Source organism: Puma concolor, chromosome B4 (assembly GCF_028749965.1).
Source record: "Puma concolor isolate L17-30 chromosome B4, mPumCon1.1.hap2, whole genome shotgun sequence".
Classification (NCBI taxonomy): Eukaryota; Metazoa; Chordata; class Mammalia; order Carnivora; family Felidae; genus Puma; species Puma concolor.
In genome coordinates, this window is record NC_141673.1 from 24,701,278 (window position 1) to 24,719,753 (window position 18,476).

At 38.4% G+C, this 18,476-nt stretch overlaps 1 protein-coding gene across 5 annotated transcripts in view; it reads right to left on the reverse strand.

Moving 5' to 3' along the window:
• CFAP54 (cilia and flagella associated protein 54) overlaps positions 1-15,426 on the reverse strand; it is a 307,349-nt gene extending 291,923 nt beyond the window's left edge. For all 5 annotated transcript variants that reach the window (XM_086712592.1, XM_086712589.1, XM_086712590.1 and 2 more), the window contains exons 1-3: positions 14,904-15,426; positions 6,996-7,101; positions 3,719-3,862 (exon numbers count right to left, since the gene is read on the reverse strand). In XM_086712592.1, coding sequence (XP_086568718.1) covers positions 3,719-3,862; positions 6,996-7,101; positions 14,904-15,235 — 582 coding nt within the window. In that variant the 5' untranslated portion in view covers positions 15,236-15,426. The remainder of the gene's footprint in view (positions 1-3,718; positions 3,863-6,995; positions 7,102-14,903) is intronic.
• Positions 15,427-18,476: the final 3,050 nt, after the last annotated feature.

Here is an 18,476-nt window from a genome sequence, read left to right on the forward strand (position 1 = left end):
CTTCAAAGCATCTATTTAGTTAAGATTACTTGTCTTTAGTCAAAAAAGAAAAATTCAAAAGCAAAAAAAAGTACAAAATTCTATTTCCAAGAATATGGAATTGAATCACATTTTATAAACCCTCCTCATAGCATTTTGCCATATTCATGTGGATGCAATTATTACCATTTACACAATTCATTCACCAAATGTTTGTTGAACACCTCTGTTTGCCACACTCTGCTAAGCAACAGGGACTTGAGAATGAAGAAGATGTGGTCCCTGCTCTTCGCAGAAGGAAAAGCATTCCAGGCACATGAAGTGTTAGGAATGTTTAAAGTGGTTGCTGTGGTCACTGAACTGAAAGTCTTTTATAAGGTTGGGTAAGAAGGCTTAAAATAAAGAGATTAGGGGCGCCTGGCTGGCTCAGTCCAAAGAGCATTCAACTCTTGATCTCAGGGTTGTGAGTTCAAGCCCCACATTGGGGGTTGAGATTACTACAAAAAATAAATAAACTTTGAGGTGGCTGGCTAGCTCAAGTGAGTACAGCATGCAACTCTTGATACCAGGGTTGTGAGTTCGAGTCCCACATTGGGTATAGAAATTGCGTAAAACTAAAATCTTAAAAAAAGTGAGGGATTAGGCTCCATGGTCAGAACATGGAATGCATTCCATATAATTCCAAGGAATATGGATGTTAGCTAAAGGGCAATATCAAGGGGCAGTGGAATAAATTGATTTGATTTATAGTTTAGAAGTTAATTCTGACAAAAGTGTGGAAAATGAAAAGCAGAGGGTGAGGCACAAGGCTACAAGCATGGAAACTGAGAGAGATCAAAGGCCTTTAAAGTAGTCCAGAGATACCAGGATCCTAAAATGGGTGCTGGAATCAGGGATGAAAAGATTTAAGTCTTGTCTGAGTCCGTGGGATTTCGATGTAGAAGGAAGATAGAGAGAGTGGTCTACAGTGGTTTCCTGCTTGGGTGAGTGTCTGGTGCCGATTATGAAAGAATGGTGGTAAGTTCAACGTAGGATATGTCGAGTGTGAGATGTTTATGACATATATCTCATATGAGAGATTTTGGCTAGAGAGTCATCAGTACTGCTAAAGCTGTGGGAGTGAACCCTCAATAGTACAAATGGGCCTTGTTCTACCACATAAGACTTTCCACTTGGATCCATGTATACTATTTCTAGCCACCATATAACTGGTATCACAGAAAAAGACATTTATAGATTGCATATACATGTTGGAATCATTATCTTCAAAATGCTCTGTTAGGGGCACCTGGGTGGCTCAGTCAGTTAAGCGTCTGACTCTTCATTTCAGCTCAGATCATGATCTCACAATTCATGAGTTTGAGCCTCAGGCCCTATGCTGACAGTGCAAAGACTGCTTGGGATTCTCTCTCTCTCTTTCTCTCTCTGCTCCTTCCCCCAACTCAGGCTCGCTCTCTCTCTCTCTCTCTCTCTCTCTCTCTCTCTCTCAAAAATAAATAAATAAGTATTTTAAAAAATGTTCCCTCAGTGTGCCTGGGTGGCTCAGTTGGTTAAGCATCCAACTTCTGCTCAGGTCATGGTCTCACAGTTCATGGGTTTGAGCCCTACATCAGGCTCTGTGCTGACAGCTTGGAGCCTGGAACCTGCTTGGGATTCTGCGTCTCCCTCTCTCTCTGCCCCTCCCCCACCTGCTTGCTTGCTCTATCTCTCTCTCTGAAAAATGAATAAACATTTAAAAAAATTTTTTTTAAATGTTCTCTCTTTTAGAAACCAATAGCGATACCTAATATTGTTTGAGTATCAGGCCCTATTCTAAGTCTTTTATTATCTCAGCAATCCTAAAACAATCCTTTGAGGTAAGTCTTATTGTTATTTCTGCTTTACAGATGAGGAAACTGAGGCACAAAGACATTACATAACTTCTCCAGGGTCTCATCGTTAGGAAGTGGCACAGAAGCTCCTCGAACCCAAGCAGCCTGGCTCTATGGACCAAATTCTTACCAACTCTGCCATAATGCCTCTCTATAATGGGGATCATTAAACAACATGAGTATCTTTGCACAAAAATATTCTGATAGTAAAATATACATTATTACCGCTTCATCTTTATGCACTGAACTCCAAAATCTATTTCTCTAACAAAACTTCTCAAGACTTCTAGTTCTGCATTGTCAAGTTCCTGCTGGACTACATTCAATCCATTTATTCTCTTACTTATTTTATAGATATTTATTGAGAAGTACAGAGTGCCAGAACCTTACACTTAGCATGGAAAAAAACAAATTATTCATATTTTTTCACGCCCTTCACAACAGTCCTGCTGACATACTCTTACATTTGCTTCACTGCTTTACCGTCTGCCTCCAGTCTTTGTCCTTCTAATCTATTCAGCGTGGTGCTTCTAAATTAATAGAAGATTATATTCTAGAATATATCATTTCATTTGTTCATTCACTGAATAAAGCTTTATTGTGCATCTATTACATATCCAGTACTGTTCCAGGCAATACAGATTAGAGATTAGAGCAGTTCCTGTCCTAATAAAGCTCACATTCTAGAAGGGGAGACAGATAATAAAAACACAAACAAAAATGTATCTGATGATAATAAGTGATATAAAGAAAAATAAAGCATGAAGCGCAAGAGGACATGAAGTAAGGGAGGGATGAGCTACACAGACATCTAGGATATAACCTTTCTAGAAGAAGCTCACCAGTGCACTGGTGCTAAGCCAGAGAGGCTGGGTGGAAGCAGGATCATGCAATAATAGCACAAGAGAAAAAGATGGGGTCATGGATCAGGGTAGCACAGGAGAGGACATAAAAGTCCAAACTCCTAAGCACAGGAGAGGACATAAAAGTCCAAACTCCTAAGCTTTTCATTCAGTACTCTTCCTAATGGGATGCCAACTTATAATGCCCAGTAGTCTCAATCATGTACCTATGGTAGAGCCAAAATGAACTGCTCAATGTACCCCCAAAACATGCCCTGATGTTTTCTGCTTATTAAACCATACACTGTTTCCAAAGCCTTGAATACTCATCAAGTTTGGAATAACATAGCTTTGGAGTTACTCTGATTAAGGTTCAAACACCAACTCTGCCCACTGCTTCAAGTGGGCTGGGTTTCTTAGTGTCTGTGCCCTACCCTGTAAAAGAGGCATTATAGTACCCACCTTCTAGGACTATAATGCGGCTGCAAGACAACAATTCATATAATGCTTATAGAAGAGTACTTAGCACCCACTAACTGCTCAACCAGTGAATCAATGGTAGCAATCAACATAATAATAATACTGGTATACTAGAAATAAAGCATAGTATTTTTTGTATCAAAAGATCTATGTTTGATCTCCTGAGCCACTAGTTAACTGTGTGATTAGCTTTCTCTTTCTCTTTTGTAAAATAGGGATAATAATAGTTTCTAATTCATGAAATTGTTGAGGATCGAATATGTTTTCCAAGGCACTTCATCAACTAAAAGCATTCTACAAATATATAACAATAATAACCGCCTTCTGAAAGAATGAGTGATTATAGTGACACAATCTCCAAAACATCTTCACAAAGTTTAATACGTGCACTTTCTTCTCCGCCACTGAAAACATTTATTAAGCAACTTAGCACACAAGCAAACACCATGCTAAGCAAATGAAAGACATTTAGAAGCCGTCAACTAAAGAATACATTGCATGGCTAATCATAAATTGTAGCTAAAATAGCTACTGCTTTCATCTTACTGTATGAGCAGAAGTTTTGTCTCCAAGGCCTTTTGGAAAAAAGGCAGTTTTGAATTGATTCACATCTGCTTTATTCTCATCAAAGTTGACATGGAACTGCTGAAGGTACCTTCCATAGCACTGTAAAAGGGCCAATTTATATTCCTGAAATAAAAAGAGGACTTGATGCAAGTTTCAAAATACCATTTTACTTATCATTATTAAAATTCAGGAACATTCGTATTATTCTTCATAGTATCAATATTGATGATTACTACTACTACTCTTATTACCACCATCACATTACCACTACCATTACCACTAGCATTTCTAAACACATATTATGCAACACACACTGCACTAGCTGCATTATTTCATGAATTCTCCTCCCAACAAGCCTATTGTGAAATAAGACCATCACAATCTCCAAGATGATATTATTCACCAGGGTGTGAATAATGATGATATAATAATGGGAATATTCACCAGGGAGTGTGTGGTAATACCTATATATACTCAAAATCCAAAAATTCAACATCAACCTATCCTGGTAATCCACCCACTCAGAGACGAAGATAAGTTGCATAACTAGCCTTGCTTTTCTGATACCTCCTAAGTTCCAAAAAAGCAAGAAAAGGCGGGGGAGGGGGGGAGTAGGAAGTGAGGGAGAAAAGGAGGAAAGAGGGAAAGAAAGAAAGAAAAGAAATGAAGGGAGAGGAGAGAAGAAAGGTACACTCTCTCTCCTCTCTCTCATCTGCCAACGGTCTTTGAGGCTACATTAGGACAAATCAAAAAAGTCTGAGCTAGGGTGCCTGGCTGGCTCAGTCGGTAGAGCATGTGATTCTTGATCTCAGAGTTGTGAGTTCAAGCCCCATGTTGGGTATAGAAATTGCTTGAAAAAAATAAAATAAAACCTTAAAAAAAAAAAAAAAAGTCTGCGCTATTGTTAGCTAGGATTCTTGTTAGTTCTAATTCATGCTTATGTTCCCATTACAGAATCAGAGCTCATTTCTGCAGCCCACAGGGCACAGGTGACCTGGAGTTTCAGGGGAGGTGAGGTGAGCCAGGCTGTGGATATGAGTCAGCCTCCTCCCCAACAACTGTATCCAGGAAAAGCAGCTACTCTATGTGTCAACTGCCTGTAGGGGTACGAAGCCCCTTGGGACGCAACCACAGTCAAACTTTTGTTTCTATTTCTATTGACTTGTTACTTGTTTACTAATTAATTCTGAATCTTTCCCTTTCTAAGTTGGTTCATAAAATGAATTCAAATCTAGGTTCCAAACAAGACTATTCCAGGGGTGCCTGGGTGACTCAGTTGATTGGGTAAGTGTCTGACTCTTGATTTCCGATCAGGTCATGATCTCACGGTTCCTGAGTTCAAGTCCAGCATCAGGCTCTGTGCTGACAGCATAAAGCCTGCTTGGGATTCTTTCTTTCTCCCTCTACCCCTCCCCTCTGTGCTCTCTCTCTCTCTCTCTGTCTCTCTCTCTCAAAAATAAATAAATAAATAAATAAATAAATAAATAAATAAATAAATAAGACCATTCCAACAAAATGATCTTTACTGTAACTAAAATGTAATGGAAGTAACAAGTCAAGTTCATTTTCAGTACTCTACCTTTATCAGTCCACTTTCTCATAAGTGAAAGGTAGATAAAAATGTTTTCTTTGTTCCTTTAAGTAAATTTTTTTTTAATTTTTTTTTTTTAACGTTTATTTATTTTTGAGACAGAGAGAGACAGAGCATGAACAGGAGAGGGTCAGAGAGAGAGGGAGACACAGAATCCGAAACGGGCTCCAGGCTCTGAGCTGTCAGCACAGAGCCCGACGCGGGGCTCGAACTCACGGACTGCGAGATCATGACCTGAGCCGAAGTCGGCCGCTCAACCGACTGAGCCACCCAGGCGCCCCCCTTTAAGTAAATTTTAAAATATCCTATCTGGGCCTTTCTATCTGAAATATTCTGAATCCTTAGCCACTACACAGCATGCACTTACTTTATCAGCTTCTAACATGTTCTTCCATCCTCCCTCCACCAATATCCACTCCACCCACCTGAATACTCCACAAACAACCCCAAACTGTGCTATGTATCACCAGGTTCTTATATTGAGAAGCATAAAAATGAGAGGGGACACTCTTCTAATGCTTGTCAAAGTTATTCCACTTCACATGAATAAAGCTCACAAGTTAGATCTTGCCCATTTGTTTGTTTTCTATAGTTTTCCTACAGAAAACTTTTTTTCTATAGTTTTTCCACAGTTTTCCTTTATTTTCAAGTTTCTAAGAACCACCGTCCAATGATACGAAGCTAAACTGATGCTCTAATTTTGGCAGCAGAAAATAGATCTTCATTATGAAATTTCCTCCACATCTTATTCTCCGTTTGGTAAATTTCCCTCCAAAACAAAACAAAACAAAACAAAACAAAACAAAACAAAACTTCGTGTCCAGAAAATAGAAATGGAAGAAGAAAATGAAGCTAAAAAACTGAAGATCAAGAAAACATTGAAAAAGTCCTAAAATCACCTTGGGTAAAATAACTCTTGGTCCGTGGATTCTAGATGTGTCAAACATTCACATTTAACTTGGAATAATCTGGGCCTATGCCAGAGCTTAAGGGGAAAACTTACATTATCATTAACTGAAACCCAGCCAGGTGGTCTTGGTTGGTTGGTCTTACCGAACCAAGCCCACGAGTTCACAGCAATCCAAGACGTGGGCATTAACTATGGAACCAGAAATAGGGCACAAGCTCAGTTTGGAATATTATACTAAGCAAGAAACAGAGCATGTAGGGAATGACTGCAATAATTACATATAGCAAAACGTTAAGGAGTTGAAAGTCATTAAAACAGGGCACTAGGAACCAGACAACATAGCAGCTGGGCCAGGAACCATGAAAGTTGTCACTGGGCAAGGTCAGTCACATGAAAATCAACAGGAAGTGGTGTCTGGGCTCCTTTGTATAAGGTAGGAACATGATGACTCAGCATTTCCTGTTGGGCACCTACCACACCCTCTGTTAACTAGGGACTGCGCTCCCGCCCCACCAACCCCAGCCAGCTGTCTTTCCGTTCAGGAATCTCTTACCTCTGGAAAATCTCAACTACAAAATTAAAAAACAAACACTTTTTTGGTTACTGTGCCTCATTAAAATTTGTAAGACTCATTCATATTTTTCTAAGAAAAAAAATCAAATCATGTAAAATAGGAATGGTATCAAACCAAATAATAATAACAATTAGTCAAGTAATTTTCACTTAGGCTCTTTTTTCACTCCTGAGGCACTTACTTTTATTTCACAAAGGCTATCTCCAACCTTCAGAAGCTTTTCATTGTAATAGGCAGCTGGCAGCCGCGGGGCATATTTGGTCCAGATATTAAACAAAGAGGTGGCACTGTAAAAATCATAAAATAAAATATCTTCAAAGTCAGCAGGAAACCTCAATTAATTAGCAAACTATCCTTAAGCACTTATTTTGTGCTGTCTTTCCAATGTGCCTTACTGTTAATGTCTAATTATTACTAAGTATAGTTAAAATTATTGCTTCCTTTATGTCAAGCACTGATCAAAGCTCTGTACATGCATTTTTAAAAACAGATTTTATTTTTTAGAGTAGTTTTAGGTTCACAGAAAAACTGAGCAAAAGGTATGGAGATTCCCCATATACAGCCTGCCCCATACACATGTACAGCCTCCCCCATCATAAACACACCCCACCAAAGTGGTATATTTGTTACAACTCATGAACCTACATTGACGTATCATTATCATCTGGTGTCTACAGTTTATATTAGGGTTTACTCTTAGTGTTATACATTCTATGGGTTTGGACCAGTATACAATGATGTTTACCCATCATTATGCTATCACAAAGAGTAGTTTCGCTGCCCTAAAAATCTTCTGTGCTCTGCCTATGCATCCCTTTCTCTCCCTTCACCCTAGGCAACCACTGAGGTTTTTATTCTCTCCATAGTTTTGCCTTTTTCAAAATGCCATATAGTTGGAATCATACAGCATGTAGCTTTTTCAAACTGGCTTCTTTTACTTAGTAATATGCCTTTAAGATTCCCCTATGTTTTTTCATGGCTTGATAGCTCATTTCCTTTTAATGCTGAATAATATTCCATTGTCTAGATACACCATGCTTTATTCATCCATTTACTTACTGAAAGGTATCTTGTTTGCTTCCAAGTTGGGGCATTTGGAATAAAGCTGCTATAAACATCCATGTGCATTACTCAGCAATCAAAAAGAATGAAATCTTGCCATTTGCAACAACATGGATGGAACTAGAGCATATTACGCTAAGCGAAATAGAGAAAAACAAATATCCTATGATTTCACTTACATGTGGAATTTAAGATACAAAACAGATGAACATGGGGAAGGGAAGCAAACATAAGATAAAAACAGGGAGACAAACCATAAGACTCTTAAATACAGAGAACAAACTGAGGGTTGCTGGCAGGGTGTTCCTGGTCTAAAGGGTGATGAGCATTAAGGAAGGCACTTGTTGGGATGAGCACTGGGTTATTATATGAAAGTGATGGATCACTAAATTCTATTCCTGAAATCATTATTACACTATATGTTAACTAACTTGGATTTAAATTTTTTTAATTAAAAATTAAAATAATAAAATAAAAATATTTAAAAATTCACATGCAGGTTTTTGTATGGATATAAGTTTTCAACTTCTTTAGGTCAATACCAAAAAAAAAAAAAAAAAAAGCATCAGTGCATGGATTGTATGATAAGGGTAGGCATAGTTTTGTAAGAAACTGCCAAACGAACTTCCAAATTGGCTATACCATTTTGCGTTCCCACCAGCAATAAATGAGAAGTCCCTGTTGCTGCACATCTTCTCCAGCAGTGAATGTCGGTGTTCTGGATTTTGGCAATTCTAATAGGTATGTAGAGGCAGCTCATTGCTTCAGTTTTCATTTTTTGATCATACATGGTATGGAGCACCTTTTCACTGGTTTATTTGCCATTTGTATTATCTTCTTTGGTGAGGTGTCTGTTAATGTTCTTTGATCCATTTTTTAAATCAGGTTGTTTTCTTACTCAGTTTTAAGGGTTTTTTTGTATATTTTGGACAACAGTCCTTTATCAGATATGTCTTTGGCAAATATTTTCTCCCATCTGTGGCTTTTCATCTTATTCATGGTGTCTCTCACAGAACAGAGATTTTTCATTTTAATGAAGTCCTGTTTATCAACTCTTTCCTTCATGGACTGTGACTTTGGTGTTACACCTAAAAAGTCACTGTCAAACCTAAAGTCATCTAGATTTCTCTTATGTTATCTTTTAAGAATTTCACAGAATTGCATTTTACTTTTAGGTTTGTGATCCATTTTGAGCGGATTTTTGTGAAGGGTGTAAAGTGCGTGCTGAGATCCAGTGTTTGCATGTGGATGTCCAGTTGTTCCAGCACCATTTGTGAAGAAGACTACCTTTGCTCCATTGTATTGCCTTTGCTCCTCTCTCAAAGATCAGTTGCTTATATGTATGTGGGTCTCTGGACTCTCTATTCTGTCCCAATGATGCATTTGTTCATTCTTTCACTGATACCACACTGTCTTGATCACTGTAGCTTTAGAGGAAGACTTGAAGTCAAGTAGTGTCAGTCTTCCAAATTTGTTCTCCTCCAATATTGCATTAGCTATTCTGGATCTTTTGCTACATGCATTTTTTCTCCATTTCATTTCTACAACAACCCTGAGATAGGTAGTATCAATATCCCAAATATATAGTTGATATATTGATTGACTTGAGGGTCAGTCAATCTATGATCTTAACAAGTATATTACTATGCCTGCCTGTCCTCTGGAACATAAACTTCCCAAGGGCAAGGACCTTCATTTGTTATCCATTGTTATCCATTGCCTAGCCTCAAGAGTAGTGAATATCTAGTACACATACATAGTTAGTAATTATTTGTTGAAAGAATGAATGAATAAATAAATAAATGACTAGGAAAAAATTCCTTGTTCTTATTTTTTTTTTTTTCTATAAAGAGTTCAAGGATTCCACTATCCTGTCAGTCCATTAGGGTCCTGCTTCCATCCACCAAGTAAACAAGAACAAAACATACAATATTCTCAAAACGGTTTCTAATCAGTTTCAAAAGGTAGCAGATCATTGCTCAATTTGTTCATTTATTTAGTTAATACTTACTCCTTCCTTCTCTCTCAGAAATTATAAATGCCTCAAGGAAAAATCCAAATTTCCCTTAACAGTTGTCCAATCCTATCTCATAAATTTTTAGATGAGGACAGTGTTACGTACAGTGTTAAATGAGGACAGTGAATGTGTGTGTCCCCTTGCAATTCATATGTTGAAGTCCTAACCCACAGTGTGGCTGTATTTGGAAAGGGGTACTCTAAGGAAGTAACTAAGGTTAAATGAGGTCATAAGGGTAGGGTCCTGGTCTGATGGCATGGATGTCAATCTAGGAAGAACACCAGAGAAATTGCTTTCTCTATCTCTTTCTTTGCACTTGCTCAGAGGAAAGGCTATGAGAAGACAAAGTGGTCGAGAAGTGTGCTTTCACCAGAAACTGACCCTTCCAGAACTTGATCTGGGACTTCTAGCCTCCAGAACTGGGAGCAAATAAATTTCTGTTGTTTAAGCCACCCAGAGTATGGTGTTTTGCCATCGGAGCCCAAACTGACTAATTTGTAATTAATAATTAATAATTAATAGCCCAAACTGACTAATTCAAGTAGGAATGTAAACTTAGGGATTAAAGATGACTCTAATACTTACAATGTATATGTTGGGATATTATCAGAACAACCTCAACAGAAATACGTAGATTAATTCATTCAAGTAATTAAATGATATAGATTGAGTGACAAGGGAGGCATAGAGACAGGATATTCTTACCTTCTTGGACAGATTAATAATATTCTGTAGTAGGAAAATACATACATGTACCAAGTAGTAAATAACCATGCCCCAAAAATTGTGTGAGAAATGGAGCCACAGGAATTTTAAAAGGAAGAGGCTTTTTGGTTTGGATTTTTTTTTAACATTTTTTTACTTTCACTTGCTGCTTCATGAAATGCCACAGTATTAGAATAAATATAATGAATCCCAAAAAAGTCAGCATGTCTTACTAGAATTCTTAAATTATGTAGATGAAAGATTTAATTCTTCCAAACCTTAAAGATGAGATAATGATGACTATGTTTATTACTCACAAACGAAAAATACCAGCTTTGTTAAATCAATCAAGGTTACGTAAGAGAATTTTTTTAAGTGAACTTTAAGTTCAAGTTAAGACTGTTCACTGGGAATGGCTTACATAATGATTAAACAAGGAAAATATAATATACACTATAATGTGCATCATTTAAGAAAATGTTAATATCCTTTGGATTGCTGATTTATTATAGTTGCTGCTGGATATTTAGAATTTTCTAAAATAGGAAATCATAACTATATAAACAGAATATCTAAATCTCATGTGATTATAACAAAAGCATACCTTTAAAATAATCTATCATACTCTGAATTTAATGACATTGCTGTTATGCTCAAAATCTATATTTGGATACCCTGAATGTTTTTGGCTTATGGAAGTTCCCATAATTATATATTTTTTCTTTTAAAAACTAACCATCTGTCAAATATGTTATAAAAGTGAATCCTACCGAACTGTATTCCTAACTGGCCTCCACATTGTCATTCTTGTTCCATTTGGATAAGACTATATATACGTATGTATATATATAAATTAAATAAGATTAATCCCTTGCCCAAAACTACCCAATGGTTTCCCATTGCATTTAAAATAAAAGCAAACTCTACAAAAGGCCTCCAAAACCTTCCATAGCCCTACCTATGCCTCTAATCTCACCTCACACCACTGCACCCACACTCACCAAGCCATGCTTAGCGGGCTTCTGTCCATTCCTCCCAAGTCTCTGGCTCTTTCCTGCCAAGATTTTCTCACATGCTTCTTCCCTCTGTCTATCCACTCTCTTTGCCTGGTATCTTTCTAATTTCAGCTTAATGTCACCTCCCTCACCATTCGTTTGAAAGTAGGTCCAAGGTGTGTTCTCTTCAAGCTTCTGCTCAAGTGTCACCTACTCTGACCACATTGTTGAAAACTGCAGTCTCCTATCTCCCCCCACAACCCTTCCTCACTTTAGTTTTCTCCCAAGCACTTATCACTTTCTAGTTCACCATAAAACTTATTTAAGATGTTTATTTCCTATTTCTTCCTCTAGAATATAAGCACCAAGAAGGCAGGGATCTTTGTCTGGTTCACCACGGTATCCCCAACACCCAGTATGATGCCTGGTACATGTAAGCATTCAGTAGCTTCTTCCTTTATAGCACTTGTTGTTTGTATATTGACTTAATGATTCAATGAAAGCCTATCTCTCTCTCTCTCTCTCTCTCTCTCTCTCTCTCTCTCTCTCTTTCTCTCTCTCTCTCTAAACTCCATGAGTACCAACTCCCTACCTATTTTGTTCACCACTATATAAGCCATGATGAGTACAATGCTGGACACATAGTAGGCATTCAATAAAAGTTGTTGTGTAAATAAATAAATACCTAAATTGTGTGAGAGATTAGATTGCTAAGGTCCATGTCAGTGATTAACATTTATGATTCTCTTACAGTCTCTTTAAAGATGGGACAGATACTATACTTACCAATCGGCCCAGGTCTACTTTCCCATATATAACATTAACACTTACTGAAAATATAAGGATACTAACCCTTGAATTCTTTCAATACCAAATATTCATTGAAAGTTTGCTCTATCCCAACCACCAGGCCAGTTGCTAGAGATAGAAAAGTAAAAAAGAGGCACATTATCCAAAGTCAGCAGGGAGGTTCCATTCTAATGGAGGAAACAGCACACAAGAAAACAAATAAATAAAAAGTATTAATTGATGGCCAAACCTGCATTACATTGGAAAGGCACTCTACGGAGGTAACTGAGGTAAGACCTGAAATAAAAGAGGGAGCCAGATATTTGAAAAGCCAAGGAAAGAACATTTCAGACAGAGGAGGCAGCAAATATAAAGGCCCGGGATGAAAAAAATTGTATCTGTCTCCCTGGAAAGTCCTGAGAGAGAAGTGAGGGATGGGCTGAGATGAAAGAGGCAAGCAGGGCCAGATGCTCAGAGCCTGGAGGATGGCAGAAGAAGTCTTAAATTTATTCTAAAAGCAATAGGAAGCAATAGAAAATCTTTAGACGAGAGCGCGTGATTGCTTTATAAAGATTACCCTGACTGCTCAATGAAGGACAGGTTTCAGACTCGAGAGGCTGTGGGGAAAGCACAACATGGTGGTGACTTGAACTGGAATGCTCGTGGGAATGGGAAGATAAAGTGCTACCTAAGGCACAAACACAGAAATGTTTGCGATATAAATATAGCTTAGGTATGTAATGTGCTTTCATTGGTCAATTCTTGGGGTTCTCATCATATTTGTCCCATTAGCAGGATTTGCCACTGTTAATCCATCATTACTTCCTACTTTGAAACAGTTTCTCTACCTGGCTTCCAGTAAACCACACACTTTTCTTCCTATCTCCTTGGCCACTCCTTCTTAGTCTCTGCCAATTTCTTATCCCCTCAACTTGTCAATGCTGGACCGTTCCAGGAATCAGTCCTCAGACTCTCCTTTTTTCCATCTACACTCCACTCCCTTAACTACTCCATCAGGTGTCATGATTTAAATACCATTAGTACACTGACAAATCCCAAATGTATATCTTCTCTGACCTTCAGACTTGAATGACCAACCGCCTACAGAATAGTTCTGCTTGGACATTGAATTACATTTCAATCGCAATAGATCTAAAACTAGATGCGGGACACCTAGCTGACTCGTCGGTGGTGCACATGACTCTTGATCTTTGGGGTTCTGGGTTTGAGACCCATACTGGGTGTAGAAATTACTTAAAAAAAATTTTTTTTAATCTATAAATAAATAAATAAATAAATAAACTCTTGATCTGCCCCTTTCCTACCAGAAGCCTTTTCTTCCCACAGTCACTATCCATCCTAGGAAATTCACACTTGTCATTCTCCCTTGCTGCCAACGCTTCCTACAGAAATCTTCATCACTTGCTATTGTATCTCTTTCTCATCTTTCTCAAAGGCTACTTTTCCTGACTTACCCTGACCATGCTCTTAGCTACCCCCATTTTAAATGTCAACACCATACCATTTCTTCTATCCCCACTCTCTGCTCTAATTTTCTTCTAGCACTTCTTTCCCTGTAAAATGATTTCTTTACATATTTGTTTAGCAGCTGTCTGTAGTAACAAAAATGTATGCTCTATGAGGATACAAACTGTTAAATCTTTTTGTTAATTTGAGGTTTTCCTAGTTCCTAGAATGGTACGTGATATAGAGTAGGTGTTCAATAAATACTTAAAATGCATTAATGAAGAACAAATGTAAGTTAAAACTATTTCTTCAATATTAAATGCATGAATGAAAAATGAAAGTTGAAATTGTTCACTATTCTGGTTTTCTTTGACATTTGTCTGCATTTGTAACTGTTAGGTTTGTGAGGTATTTTGAGTAGGAAAGAAAGATGGTGACATAAACAGGAAAGAACCTTAAAAATGAGTACTTTGAAATTCAGTAATAACATGGGGATAGAAACCCCCAAAGGGCAAACATATGTGCAACGAGTCACAAGATCAATAAAAAGTCATTGTGATCCTAACAGCAATATAACAAGGAATTAAGGTATAAAAATGAATTAAAGTGCACATGTTCACAGAATCACATAGTTAATGGCATCAAGAACTAACTTTTTCAAGAACCTAAGCCACCTCAAAGGTATTCCTTTTTCCTCATATACAAAACTGTACCCACAGCATGGAAAGTTGTGAACCCCCGAAGTCCCCGAGTGAGACAATTTACTGGCATGGGATAGCGATTGGGGAACACTCAGAAGGAACAGTGAGTTATGAAACACTTCTGTGTTGATTTTTATTCTGACCGGAGCAGGAAGCCAAGGTATAACATTTACCAGGAATTAAGGGTTGTACTCGCGAGGAGTCTGTACTTCTTAAACTTTGCTTTTATCTCCAGGTTCGCAACGCTGACCCAGCTCTGGGACCACCGTGGGCATCCTCAAGGGCATCTCCTCCGGCCCCAAGAGTTGCCCTTCTTGGGCCGGCGCCCTCCCCAGGGCCCGGCCTCCGCTTACCAAAGCCGGTGGAATTCATGCTTCTGCTCCTCTGTTGTCGCTAACGCCTTCTTTCTCCTCATAAAGCCTAGTAATTCCCGGATCTCCCTCTCGCAGGAGGCCAGGAGCGGGTTTTTAGCGTCCAATGGCCCGTAAAACACGGCGAGGGGCAACAACGAGGTCTCCTGGCAGGTCGAGCGAGACGGTGGGCTCTGGGAGCTCGCCTTCGACTCCAGGGGCGACTTCGAGAGCGCGTTCGAGGTCGGGGGCGGGGTCGGCGGCGGTCCTGGCGGGGACACAGATGTGGGAGACAGGTCGAGGGGAGAGGTCGAGGGGGTGCCCGGCGCCGCCATATTGACGAGACCCTGGCCGGCCAGAAGTGTGTGTACACGCGGTTGCCTGGCGACGGTCTCGCGGCAACCAGACCTCCCGCGCGCTTTCGGGAAAACGCAGCGGCCCCTGGAGGGCAAAGGAAGAGAGAACCGGGTCCGGAAAGAAACGGTGCTTCTGGGGATTCTTGTGCCCTCTTGTTCACTGGCACGGCTCTATGAGACAAGAAAAGAGAGAAGGTTTCGGACAGAGCCAACAGATGGTAGAGCCAAAACGATAACAAATTCAGACTACACTCATTTTCCATTTCAACCACTTAATGGTGATAATGATCATTAACATGTGCCGGGCATCATTCTAAGCGTTTGAACCATAATCTCATTTAGTCATGGTAACAGCTTTACCACTCGGGGTATTATGAGTACTTCCATTTCATAGTTTAAGAAACCAAATTCTGATTTTGGAACCAATTACTGATTTTGGTCAGAGTAAACTGTAGTGTCAGGGACCAGATGCCAGCCTTGTGACACCAAAGCCTGTGCTCAAAATGAATAAGCTTCTACTGGCCATTCTCAAAACAACAAAGCTTATCAATCGAATCGAAATTGCGAAAATATCTGACAACCAGTTTAAGAATCAAGTACTTCCAAAAGATCCATTCTCTTCCCTCTATCTGTACCCTGAGGTAATTGTGGAAATGATGTCTGTGCCTAACAATTAGGATTACATTATATTATTCATATGTATTTCATCCTTATTCTAATTATCACTGTATTCTGAATTAATAAGCATTTCACTCAGCATTAATGCATACTAGCAGTTTGAAGTGTTAATTCTCAAAATACTTTTGCATTTTAAGCTGGGATTTTTTTTAATTTTTTAAAAAACTTATTTATTTTTGAGAGAGAGAATGGGGGAGGGCCAGAGAGAGAGGGAGATACCAAATCCAAAGCAGGCTCCAGGCTCTGAGCTGTCAGCACAGAGCCCAACACCCTGCTTGAACTCACAGACCACAAGAACTCATGGACCACGGGATCATCATGTGAGCCAAAGTGGCCTCTGAGCCAAAGTTGGACTCTTAACCAACTGAGCCACTGAGGCACCCTTTTAAACAGAAGAGACCTGCCTCTGATGGGGAAACTACAGGCCTTAAGGAAAATATTTAGGACCAAAGGAAGTTCTTCTTTCCCTGAATATTATGGGCAACAGTAAGTCTACTATTTATTTACTTAAAGTATAAGTTTCTAACTAAAAGGGAACCTACTTGCTTTATACATTATGCAATACCAAAAATTATCTAAGAGAAGAACCAGAAATATTTGATGTCTTATAAAAATAGGTCTTTAATACTGGAAAGTGTTACTGGTTCTGTCACACATAAGAATAAATAAAGACAGTGACCCTAACACCCTGCGAGCCCAGTTTCCCACTTAAGATTAAGAAGCTTATTGGACCACAGGCTGATTTCTTTCAGGTCTGACCTAATTTCTTGCAGGCTCTGTGGGCCTGTGCTAATTTATGAGGCTGGCCTAATATGTCATGTGTACTGTACTCTAATATTCTTTGAAGGAAAACAATAATGATTTTGCTCTTCAAGACAGGTAATTATGACCCTCGAACTTTCTCAGCAGGCAATGAGTTGCCCTGACACCTCACTGTAGGAGTTCAGTTCTCCAGTCAAAATCTAGAAATCATTCTCTGATTAAGATTCTATCTTGTCTCTAAGTGAGCAGTAAAAATGCTAAGACTTTAAAGAATTTAGGCCTAACGAAGTAATTCATTCTTGGAGTGTTTACAAAAAGTATTCATAGATCTTTTATTTTAAAATATCAGCTTGGTAAATTCTTTCTCTTCTCATCTTTTCCTTGTTCTCACATAACAGACTTGTCTACTTCAGATCAAAAGCTGATGTAATTTACCACTGAGCACTACCTATTATATTGATGAAAGTGAAACCACAGGATAAAATTAAATTAGAATGGTCAGAGAGGAGCAAGGAAAAGAAAAATAAAACAGATCAAGTGGGCTTTTTCCCCTCTGATCTGTTTGCTCTCACAAACAACCCTACGAGCAGTGCAATCACTTACATTTCAAAGTCACTGGTAAAAGATAATGTGACTTATTAAATTCAAATACTCAAATTATGTATCTTAGTCAGAGCCTTACATCTTAGTCATTTTCCTCCTTGCAAACACTAAGTTGACAATGCTTAACTTTCAGTAGTTTTTAAAAGCTTGTCGGAATATTTAAATGGCTGATGTACTCTGAATCATCATCGCGCTAAGATGGAAGTTTCCATTTTGTTCAGTTTAAATTATATTCGAAGCATTTCTTAACATATTCGAGGTGTTATCTTTCTTGTAATGAGATGCATCTATTAGAATATCTTTTCTATTCCCTTGTCACTTCGCTTTATTCTTTCCACTCTAGTCAAAGAATGGAGCTCTGCAACTATTGTGTCTAGCAGGGCTAAATAATGTAAATAGCTTCCTTATAAATAATGTAAATTGCTGCTTCCTTATAATTAGTGTCTTTGTAGGCTGCAGGGATCCTTTTTGCTCATTCCAAAGTCTTTATCATCCAAAGTTACTGTTAGAGAAGGAATAAATAAGGTTAGTACTCTTTCTATTCCTAATTTAGCCGTTAATCATTTGGACTGTCCCAAATATGTACATGTATAATGGTCTTTAAAAAAAAAAAAAGCACAAAGATCCCCTTTTCCCACCTCACCATCTAATATTTAAACTTTTTAAAAAACTTCTCCATCATTGCATTTAGTCAAATTCAACAATTTCTTTAGTGTGTCATACAATGCATAGGTTAACCCGCACATTCCTTATAAGAAGCAGATGACACACAACTAATCATGATGAAAAGGCATGCTCTAAAATGTGCTGTGATAAAGGTTTAAAACATGCTGTACGAGTCCCAAAGTGAAGCTTGGAACTGGAGAAAGAACAGACAATTCCAGCGAAGGTGATATTTTAGCCCCTGGACTGTCACTGCTCCTTATTAACAGAAAGCCCCTTGCAACAGAGATTTGCCTATTTACTGTGATAACCCAGCATTCAAGCCTGGAGCCTGACACGGAGTATGGCTTAATAAATCTTTGTTGGAATGAGTAAATGGGAAAAAAATGGAAGAAAATAAGATGGAGAATATTTAAAAGGATAACACTGATTGAGAGAAAAGCCTGAGTAAGGTACAAAGTTATAAACATACACCGCAAGTTAAATAGATCATCTATCTAATGTAGTGAATAGA